The sequence below is a fragment of the Moschus berezovskii genome, chromosome 25 (genome assembly GCF_049115385.1).
Source record: "Moschus berezovskii isolate FMDL1 chromosome 25, NW_MosBer_1.0, whole genome shotgun sequence".
NCBI lineage: Eukaryota > Metazoa > Chordata > Mammalia > Artiodactyla > Moschidae > Moschus > Moschus berezovskii.
In genome coordinates, this window is record NC_142484.1 from 47,542,845 (window position 1) to 47,554,968 (window position 12,124).

The following is a 12,124-nucleotide window of genomic DNA, read 5'->3' on the forward strand; positions in this document are numbered from 1 at the left end:
CAGTTATTATGAATATATCTAGTAAGTAGTAATTAATCTTATTCAGTATTTCCAAAAACTATATTATAGAGGAAAAGAATGTATCCTTAAGGTACAAAGTTGCCTCTGACATGGAAAAAAAAAAGCAATGGCAAAAAAGGTCCATTTTCTTGCATCCTAATGGTAAAAGCAGATATAGCAGAGAAAAAAATAAAATGCTTGATATTATAACAACAACACTCTAGCATGTAAATCTTTTTTAAAACTTATTTATTTTTAGTTTTGGTTGCACTGGGTCTTCATTACCGCACACAGGCTTTCTCTAGTTGCAGCACGCAAACCTAAACTGCACGAACAGTGAATGATCCTCTCCATACACCTACTGACTCTAAGACAGAGTACTAGGGCACAAATGGTACTTATTTTTAGCTACTGTGACAACTAACTTAAATGACTCTGGGACGTCCTCTCAGTATTCTACAAACTACCAAAGATATATGCTTTATGTAGTCATAGTTTACTAAAAGAAGAAAGCATAGTCTCAAATCCAAGGGCTTTTCAAATTAGAAACAGTGAAAGGATCAACGAATTGGACAATAACAGAAATAAGTAGTATTTAACATATTTTGCAGGCTCAATTCAAACACGGGATCAAAATACTGGTTTGAAATCAAAATTTAGCAGCTTTTTCTACAGGCCTGCCTTTAAAATAAAAGGCATTTATTGCAGTCCAAGTGGCCTCTGGCCAGTTGCTAGTCACTCTTCTCTCTTACCTGTGTAATGCCTACCTAGTAAGGGTCTACAGGGAACATGCAGGAAGAGCCTGACCCATCCTTTCAAGCTTTTGATTCCATGAAGAAGATGCTGTGAAACGGCGATTCAACACTAAACGGAGACCTGGACATAACTAATACAACCCAAGCTGATGGTTGTATTAGTTACAACCATACTTTGCAGATCTGTCCTGCAGACATGGACTCAGCACCTGGAACGGACTATGGGGCCTGAAACGCGCAAACCCAGCTGGGCCTCCACTCCCCCTGCTGCTGCTGCACAGCCTGCTCTACGGACAGGACAAGGTTCCGCCAGCTCTCCACACGCCCATCAGTAAAGAGTCCACCCTAGGACATTTGCAAGTGCTTTGGATAACGGATACAAAACAGGTCTGTCATGAAAATCAGTTGACTTTAACTTGGAAGGACGTGCCAAAGATTTAAATGAAGGTCAATGTCCAATGATGTGTCTCAATGAAGTAGAAGGGCATATGACACGGCCTGTGTTCTCTGTCCAAAGCATGCTGTAAATATAGCCCTCACATTTGGTTAAACGGGCTTCTCTATTTTTAACTAAAAGAAAGAAGCGACAAAGAAAAGGCTGCAACTCTCGGTGCTATGTACTCAGCCCTTGAGGAAAAGCCCTGGCTTGTGGGAATAAATTCCTGGTGGCAGAGGTGCAGTCTGGTCTGGACCACAGCAGACAGGGAGCTCAACATAACAGTAGCCAATGTGCAGAAGTGGGTGAAGTTATTAAAATTCAGTAGCTAACCTTAAAAGGAGACATGCATTCAGAATAGAACTGCCTCACATCTCCTGATAAAAGGACTTTGCCTGAAATACGTCTTTTTATTTAGTACAGCTGTCAAAATGTCAATAAAAGTAATGTGTAAAGAATATTCTAAAACGTTTTAAAATAATTTTTTTCCTCCTGGGTGTTTCATTAGTCATTGGAGTATGGGTTTAATGACTTCATTCCTCAATGTGATTTCCCTTATTAGTTGACATATTTCATTTAAATAATTGCTTCGAAAAGTATGTCTTATCTGTTTTATCTACTTTGCCCAGCTTTGCTGTTTCTTTGAACAAAATATAACACACCCAATTCTTTAAATCTAGGCATAAGCTCTACCCCAAGGTGCTCAATGAAATTTACAGAGTTGCCCAGAATTTCTAGTTCTACCATTCTCTAACTTTGAATGGGCCAAGATAGTTACTCAAATCTTCTCTAGAATTTCCAAAGCTGCTTGTCCCCCAATCACCAGTCACCTCGTCCTTGGTATCATCCTAGGCAATCCCGTCAGACATTGGTGTGGCAATCATCTTTCTCTTTGCAATTATAATAAAAGTGGTGACAAAATGATAGTATTAACAGCAACTTCTAACCACTTTGTTCATATTTTTAAATGTCTTATCTTCACTTCATTGTTGAGAAAAGAAGGGCTCAGAGAAGACCCAGCAAGGAAGTGGGAGACCTGAGTTTTGAACCATCAGGTCACCATGACAGTGCTACACCAAACTAAAGGCCCCTCTCCGTGAGTCTCCATGATTAATTCTACCTTGTGGGGCATTTTATAATAGGAAACAATAAGAAGAGATTATACACACTCCTTCAAATAATAAGTAAAATAAGCCACTGAAATTGTTTAAGACCAAAACAGAACAAAACCCATTTGTACAGGTAATCATGGAAAGCTGAACTGTTAAATATATAAAAGTTAGCAGATATAAAAAACTTCAGGAAAACTAGAAAGCCAAAGCAAAATGTTATCAATGATATAAAGAATCACTTATGCATCTGATTTAAATATACTTATATTTCAATCATGAGTGATATTATTTTGAAAATAATAATTCAGTTACTTGTTTTACGTGTGATAGGATATGATTTATGATTTTCTTCTATATCAGTAGAATAACAGAATTTTAAACCAAAATGTATCCAGTTAGGTGAACAAAATTATTTCAAAAATATAAAAAATATACTTTAAGTAGTTTCATTAGAAGAAATTCAATAATAAAAATCATTATGATATAAGTGTGCAGTGATACAAGTAATAGTAACCAAGAAGGACCTTATTGCAAATTCATAGATTTGCTTCCATTTAGCATGAAATCTGGATGTGATCACAGGGATAATTATCTCTGCTGGAACATAGAACTGAATTGAATAGGTCACAAAGATGCCGAAGGAATACAGAATTTTCACTGATTGATATAACCTGTTAAAAATTTTCAAAATTTAGTCATTCTTTATTGCCAGCTTTACCAATATTTAACTAACCAATGAAATTATAAGACATTTAAAGTCTACAGCATGATGATTTGATATACATTGTGAAAGAATTCCCACAAACGGAATTAATTAACAAACACATCCATCACCTCATGTATTTGTCTATTTTTTTCTGTTTTGGTGAGAACACCGATTCTGCTCTCAGCACACTTCAATCATACAATACAGTAATATCAACCAAGTCACCACATTTTACATTAGATGCTCAGACCTTATTCATCTTTTAACCGAAAGCCTGTATCGTTTTACCAAACTCTTCTCTTTTCCCCCCTCTACCAGCCCCTGGCAAACACCAGTCTATTCTCTGTTTATCTAAGTCATAATAAAAAAAAAAGAAATAAAATGAAAATAACCAAAATAAAAAGAAAGTTAGATTCATATTAAGACAAAGTGCGTGAGCAAAAACGAGACAACATGCATGAACCTGGCGGGCATTATGCTAGGTGAATACACCAGGGAGAAAAAGACAGGTACTGCAAGATATCACTAACATGTCAAGATTATAAACAGTTTTCCTAAACAGCTGCCAAACAAGAAAGAATTCAATTAAATCTCCTTCTATAATGTATTCATCCTAGGAGTGAAGAAGAAGGAAGAAAGCTGAGTAGAAACAGATTTGAAAATACTACAAACGGCAAAATTAAGGAAAGAAGAGGGCCTTAGGGCTAGGAACAACACAAACTCACTATTAAAAAGACCTCAAGATATATTTCTCACCTTGATGTTTAAAGTTTAAACATAAATGGTCAAGCTACTGAAATGTACAAAATAACCAAAAGACTCCTGCTTCATATACTTTGATACATAATTGTGGAGAACTGAATATTCTTATCAGTTTATTATTACAGTCCTTTTTTCTAATTACCTTTTAACTTACATGTTTTTAAAATATGATTAACAATATATCTAAAAATATATCACTATGCATATAGGTATAATAACTTTTCTATTGGTATAGAACAAATTACATAGGTTAAGAATCTGGTTATTATTAACACCACTCAGTAACATTAATTATATGTAATTACTATCATTTGATGTTACCCAGAGTAAAAACGGGAAATAAAATCATCACTATCTTTTTAGAAGCTGGCATATTTGTTAAGGATCCATCAAAGAGTAATACAGAAATCAGAGTGTTAAAGAGAAGCAATACAGTCTTTTAAAATCAACTATTCCGTTTTTATTTTTGTTTCAAGAACCCCTTAATTTCTACATTTCATATTAAAATTTCAAGTACTCTATTTTTCTATACTCAACTTTCCTACATGTTTATCAACCTTTGTTCTCATTTTGGTTTTAAGCATGTATCTGTGGTAATTGTCCATATGTACTAATCTTGGCCATATAAACTAACAGTTTCAGAAATGAGCAAACTGACTCTCAAAAGGATAAAAAACTTGATTAAAGTGATAGGGATTTGTCTGGAGGATATACAACAACATAAAACTTTTATTTTTCATTTTTTTTCATTGAAGGATAATTGCTTTACAGATTTCTGTTTTGCTTTCTGTTAAGTATCACCATGAATCAGCCATAGGTATACATACATCCCCTCCCTCTTGAATCTCCCTCCCATCTCTCTCTCTATCCCACCCCTCTAGTTTGATACAGAGCCCTGTTTGAGTTCCCTGAGACACACAGCAAATTCCCGTTGGCTGTCTATTTTACATACAGTAATGTAAGTTTCCGTGTTACTCTCTCCGTACATCTCACCCTCTCCTCCCCTCTCCCAGGTCCGTAAGTCTGTTCTCTATGTCTGTTTCTCCACTGCTGCCTTGCAAATAAATTCACTGGTACCATCTTTCTAGATTCCATATACATGTGCTGCTGCTGCTGCTGCTAAGTCACTTCAGTTGTGTCCGACTCTGTGCGACCCCACAGACGGCAGCCCACCAGGCTCCCTCATCCCTGGGATTCTCCAGGCAAGAACACTGGAGTGGGGTGCCATTGCCTTCTCCATACATGTGCTAGTATATGATATTTATCTTTCTCTTTCTGACTTACTTCACTCTGTATAATAGGCTCTAGGTTCATCCACCTTAATAGAACTGACTCAAATGTGTTCCTTTTTATGGCTAGGTAATATTCCATTGTGTGTATGTACCACAACTTCTTTATCTATTCATCTGTCGATGGACATCTAGGTTGCTTCCATGTTCTAACTATTGTACACAGTGCTACAATGAACATTGGGGTACACGTGTCTTTTTCAATTTTGGTTTCCTCAGGGTATATGCTTAGGAGTGGGAATGCTTGGTCACATGGTGGTTTTATTCCTAGTTTTTTAAGGAATCTCCATACCATCTTCCATAGAGGCTTATTAACTTACATTCTCCTCAACAGTGCAAAAATATTCCCTTTTCTCCACACCTTCTCCAGCATTTATAGTTTGTAGACTTTTTGATGATGGCCATTCTGACCTGTGTGAGGTGATACCTCATTGTAGTTTTGATCGGCATTTCTCTAATAATGAGCGATGTTGAGCATCTTTTCATGTGTTTGTTGGCCATTTCTATGTCTTTTTTGGAGAAATGTCTGTTTAGGTCTTTTCCCCACTTTTTGACTGAGTTGTTTGTTTTTCTGGTATTGAGTTGTATGAGCTGCTTGTATATTTTGGAAATTAATTCTTTGTCAGTTGTTTCATTTGCTATTATTTTCTCCCATTCTGAGGGCTGTCTTTTCACCTTGTTTATATTTTCCTATGCTGTGAAAAAGCTTTTAAGTTTAATCAGGTCCCACTTGTTTACTTTTGTATTTATTTCTGTTACTCTGGGAGGTAGGTCATAGAGGGTCTTGCTATGATTTATGTCATTGAGTGTTCTGCCTATGTTTTCCTCTACGAGTTTTATAGTTTCTGGTTTTACATTTACAACTTTAATCCATTTTGAGTTTATCTTTGTGTATGGTACTTAGAAGTGTTCTAATTTCATTCTTTTACATGTAGCTGTCCAGTTTTCCCAGCACCACTTATTGAAGAGGCTGTCTTTGCCCCATTGCATATTCTTGCCTCCTTTGTCAAAAATAAGGTACCCACAGGTGCATGGGTTTATTTCCGGGCTTTCTATCTCATTCCATTGGTCTATATTTCTGTTTTTGTGCCAGTACTATACTGTCTTGATGACTGTGGCTTTGTAGTATAATCTGCAGTCAGGAAGGTTGATTCCTCCAGCTCCATTCTTCTTTCTCAAGACTGCTTTGTATATTCAGGGTCTTTTGTGTTTCCACATGAATTGTGAAATCTTTTGTTCTAGTTCTGTGAAAAATGCCATTGGTAATTTGATAAGGATTGAACCTGTAGATTGCATTTGGCAGTATAGTCATTTTCACAATATTGATTCTTCCTATCCAGGAACATGGAATATCTGTTTATCTTTGATTTCTTTCATTAGTATCTTATAATTCTCTGTGTACAGTTCTTTTGTCCCCTTAGGTAAGTTCATTCCTAGATATTTTATTCTTTATGTTGCAATGGTGAATGGATGGGATTGATTCCTTAATTTCTCTTTCTGATTTTTCATTGTTAGTATATAGAAATGCAAGCAATTTCTGTGAATTGATTTTGTATCCTGCAATTTTGCTAAATTTACTGATTAGCTGTAGCAATTTTATGATAGTATCTTTAGGGTTTTCTATGTCATCTGCAAACAGTGAGAGCCTTTTCTTTTCTGATCTGGATTCCTTTTATTTTTTTTCTTTTCTGATTGCTGTAGCTAGGATTTCCAGAACCATGTTGAGTAACAGTGGTGAAAGTGGGCACGTTTGTCTTGTTCCTGATCTTAGGGGGAATGCTTTCAGTTTTACACCATTGAAAATAATGTTTGCTGTAGGCTTATCATATATGGCCTTTACTATGTTGAGGTACGTTCCTTCCATGCCCATTTTTTGAAAAGTTTTAATCATAAATGGGCGCTCAATTTTGTCAAAGGATTTTTCTGCATTTATTGAGATTATCATATGGCTTTTATCTTTCAATTTGTTAATCTGGTATGTCACATTGATTTGCGTATAGTGAAGAATCCTTGCATCCCTGAAATAAACCCAACTTGATCACAGTGTATAAGCTTTTTAACCTGTCTTCAACAACATAAAACAACTTTTAAATAACAAATGGAACAACTTAAAAGGTATTTTAAAACTCAGTGTCAAAGTTCTTGAAAGTTAGAACATAGGTTCTATTCTCTGTATAACCACTCATGCACTTAGGAGGGGATAGACACTTATTAAATATTAGTTAAATTAATATTAATGATAAAAATGGGTGTGAATAGTAATTCTTGAAACTACATTTAATCAATATCACAAATAACAATACTTGAAAAATAAGATGACTCTTGCTTGAAAACAAAATCGGTTATACTGATAGCTAAGAAATGTAATATCTTGGTAAAGACCAGAAATAAATATATATTTTTTAAATAACTACTTTGCAGTCAATATATAGAATCAGATGATAGGGGAGAAAAACAACTAAATGTTCCAGTGAAAACACAAGTTTTGAAAACATTAGAGTTCAAAAATGACAAAGTTTCCCTTCTTTTCCCCATATTGGCTAATAAATCAACACTTAACCTAAACTTATCTATACAGATATGAATACTTATTTTTTTAAGTTAATCTGGGAAATAAGGGGCTGACTGATTCTCTCGAGGTTGAAAACAGAAGCTATTCTTGGAAATAATCTAACAATTCACTTTCCCTCTTGGACTTTTCATGATCCTCAAGAATCTCAAGTGTTCAGCTCTGTCAAGAAGTCTTTTTGAAAAACAGCTACAGTCCAGATCAAGAACTCACCCCATTCTAAGCTAAAAATAACTAAACAGGACAACTAACTATTTATTTAGTGATGCCATGGTTGGATATGGTATTACTGACTCGATGGACTGAGTTTGAGCACGCTCCAGGAGATGGGGAAGGACAGGGAAGCCTGGCGTGCTGCAGTCCACGGGGCCACAAAGAGTCAGACACGACCGAGCAGCTGAACAAGTGTTACCCAGTATTCACCACTAGACTGGATGCTTTAAACCGCGGGACGTTTGAGGAGCGTTCCCCAGAATGTAAGCAATATGAAGAGGACCTTCTCTGCTCGCTGCTGCATCTCTAATGCTTGGGAAAAGCTCCAAGTACATAAAACGCATACAGCAAGTATCCGCTAGATGACAGATGAATTTGATAGACGCCCTTCTTTTTTAACTTAATAATATTTTACTGTGATGAAAAAAGAAGACAGGCAGAAGAAAGGAAAGGCAGAGGTCATTTCAGCCAGGATTCCTAGATATAGGCAACTTTAATATTAGAAGAATATCATTAAGAATTTCTGAGGGTGAGAATGGAATAAAGAGTTCAGAATATACAAATATTCTTTATCCTGTTTCCTTATATTTCTCTACATCTTTATTTCCTGTGTCTCTTGGTGAGTCCATTCTTGCCTAAATATTTTCATCTTAGGTAACAAATTCCTCAGAGGTCAACTCCCAGATTTCTTGGAAGGATCAATTAAGACAGCTTGATTATCTGCCACTATTTTTCAGCTCTATTTCCCAGAATATTCAACCTCCTATTTCCTATATGCTATAAACAGGAATTCAGGCCTAAGATTCTTTTCTGTTTTGGGGGAATGTGAAGTCCCAGTTCATTTATCTAAATAAATTAAAATATCTACCCCACATCTACCCTGTTCTTACATGCTTCTCTCCTGTTTGAATTTTCCCTATCCAATGTGTGCTTCAAAAGGATTCCGAGAGATGGAAGAAGTCACTTCACTGCTTCTCAATGTCTGTTTCTCTGAAAACTTAACATACCCTTGATATCTCTTACAAGAAGAACGTCTGCTATTTGCGTTACTCTAGTGGACATCCTGGAAAAACACTGCCAAAACACCATTCAATTAAGACCAGCAGTTACAGGGGAAACACTTTTATACCCAGAATACTACCTAACGAACACTTACTAAGTGCTGAACAATGTGCATCACAAACCCAGAAATGCAGGTATCTGCCTGCAGGTGCCCATGGTTTAGCTCAGAACCCTGAATTCACTTGATTGCTTAGTCGCTCGGTTGTGTCTGACTCTGTGAGGCTCCTTGGACTGTAGCCTGCCAGGCTCCAAGAACACTGGAATCGGTTGCCATTTCCTCCTCCAAGGGATCTTCCCGACCCAAGGATCGAACCCACATCTCCTGTGTCTTCTGCATTGCAAGAGGTTCTTTAACCCCTGAGCGATCGGGGAAGCCCAATTTACTTTATTATCATCTTTAAAATATACCGTTTACTTCAAAAGCTAAATGCACTACATTGAACAATATCACTCATAACTAGTTTTAAAAGACGATGCCTCACTAAGATTGAAGGTAATAAGTAATTAATAACATGGAGTCACTCTAATCCATACTTGCTTTATTCTGGGACTGCTCTCTAATTCAACCTTTTCTTGTAGGGATACCCCACATGCGAAGACTTGACTCACTGGAAAAGACTCTGATGCTGGGAGGGATTGGGGGCAGGAGAAGGGGACGACGGAGAATGAGATGGCTGGATGGCATCACCGACTCAATGGACATGAGTTTGAGTGAACTCCGGGAGTCGGTGATGGACAGGGAGGCCTGGCATGCTGTGATTCATGGGGTCACAAAGAGTCGGACACGATTGAGCGACTGAAGTGAACTGAACTGAACCCCACATGAACTCTGAGACTTTAAGTCAACATGGCATCAAAAGCCCTTTACAGTTTCTCATGGCTGGTAGCTGGATTCCCTAGGCTCCTGTGACAGTCATTGGCTTTCATATCTGAGGCAGGAATTAGGTGGGCTCCTGCTTACATTTGTTAGGACCAAAAAAAGAAAACAAGAAAAGGGCTTCAGGCTGGACACTCGACAGCTAGCCTGCTGTTTGCATTTCCTGAGACAGGAGATGGGGGGGCTCCAGATTATGTATTTACAACCAGCCTTCTCTTTGCACTTTGAAATAGAAATGACAACAGAAACAGGGAAAACAGCCAGGCTATGTCTTCTGTGGACACCTTAAGGTAACAGTCATGGCAGAAACAGGGAGGGCTAAACCCTGTTTGCGTAAAGGATCAAGAGGTCTTATCTTCCCCATCCTTGGGGCAAGGGAGACATTGAATATGTGCAGGAAAGCTCCTCGGGGTCAAAGGAGGGGCACCCCCATAGTATGTGATGCCAAGGCTGCCTTATAGTCCTCTGGGTTGGAATCCACACCAGAAAATGGATTCCGGCCCAGGACTGGCGGGCTACAGTCCACAGTGTTGCACATGCCTATGGGGAAGGGTCCTAGGGTAGGTCAGGTGTGGAAAAAGAAACCAGATAATTGGCCCAAAGAAAACAAAGACCCAGAAGAACGGCCCTGTATGAATGCCTTAACGGCCTCTTTGCAATGCTCCTCCGCACTAAGGGGGACACCCCACCCCTTCCCTCTGGGTGTGCATCTCTGCCTCACTTCTATCTCAGCTACACAAACTTTCTCCATTCGGCCCTCCCACTTGCGATTGTGTTGTGTGTCTAATAATAAACTTTGTATCTCTTTTCACAGTTTTTGCCTCCTTGAGGAATGCACTTCAATCGGGGCAAGAGGTTCTAGCCTCTAACTCTTGTTGATCTAGTGGCTAGTTTCATCCAGGCTCAGTTCAGTTCAGTTCAGTTCAGTCACTCAGTTGTGTCTGACTCTCTGCGACCCCATGAATCACAGCACGCCAGGCCTCCCTGTCCATCACCTCATCCCATTTCTGGGCAGGGAACTAAGATCTCGCTTCACATCAGCGCTCACTGCTGTCTCTCCAAGATCAATACCCAGCCAATAAAGAGTACACTACAAATGGCAACCCACTCCAGTATTCTTGCCTGGAGAATCCCAGGGATGGGGGAGCCTGGTGGGCTGCCGTCTATGGGGTCGCACAGAGTCGGACACGACTGAAGTGACTTAGCAGCAGCACACATTCTCTAAACTGCTCGGCCTACTGCCTGAAGCACAAGAAGGGGAAGGAAAAGGGGACTCATACATAACAATTCAAGATAGGAATCTCTGAGATAACCCCATGATTATCCTAGTCCAAACTTCTCATTTTGGAAGATTATCATTATAAAAGACAACCGCCTTCTCTCCAGTATCCCTCAGCCATGGCTAGTATTTTAACTGTCCTGGTTGCAGAGAACTCGCTTCCCAATGCAGAAGATGTAAGAGACGGGATGGGGTGGGGGTGGGGGGCTTGATCACTAGGTTGGGAAGATCCCCTGGAGAAGGGTATGACAACACACTCCAGTATTCTTTCCACGGACAGAGAAGCCTGGTGGGCTATAGTCCATTGGGTCGCTAGGAGTCGGACATGACTGAAGCAAGTGAGCACACACGCACAGCTGCAGACCATAAAGACTGTAGGCCACAAAAGGCATGTCTGCACAAGAAGGTGTTACTCAACAGCAGTTCTCTAAAGGGGAGTATCTTGACTTGCTTTCCTGTTTTGTACAGATTTTTGCTTCCGAGGATACATGGCTCCCCCTTCTAAATAAAAAGCAGGTGTCTAACCAGGCTTTCCTGAACAGAAACTATGATCTTGTCGACTAAAAAAATAGTCACAACATGAAAGTGGAGGGTTGTTTTATTTGATAGTCTGTTTTTAATTAAGGCTTATAATGAGTTCCTTTCTAACTGGAGAGCCACAGCAATTAGGGAACAAGTCTAAGGTGGGAAGTGGGTGCAGAAAAAGGGAAGGATTAATTAGAGCCACTGCAGGGACAGTACCACCCCCTCGAGGTTTAGCTGTGAAAACCAAAAGCATGCCCTCCACCTCCATGTCCACTGCTACTTCGCCAGGTTCCTAGCTCCCTGGGGAGAGGAGCGTCTTAACTTGATGCGCAGGCACTCCCATCTCGGTATCTTCCCCCTTAAGACTTTCTTTAGATACGTTTGTGAATAAGGGTAGGGGAGAATTCTGAGCTGTTTCCCCACCTACATCTTATACTACTTGTCAACTTTACTTATAAATTTGCTTTTAGGATTTAGTCTAAACATTACTTCAAGTGGAGAAATGTATGATTCTGTTTTCTAGACACTGTACTATCTTT

General features: G+C 38.8%; 1 protein-coding gene across 1 annotated transcript in view; it reads right to left on the reverse strand.

Moving 5' to 3' along the window:
* The window catches only part of LOC148773917 (neutral amino acid uniporter 4-like), a 33,743-nt gene that overhangs the window by 6,925 nt on the left and 14,694 nt on the right, over positions 1–12,124 (reverse strand). Inside the window, exon 5 of the mRNA XM_088832275.1 lies at positions 2,805–2,974. Within this exon, the coding sequence (XP_088688401.1) occupies positions 2,805–2,974 (170 nt within the window). The remainder of the gene's footprint in view (positions 1–2,804; positions 2,975–12,124) is intronic.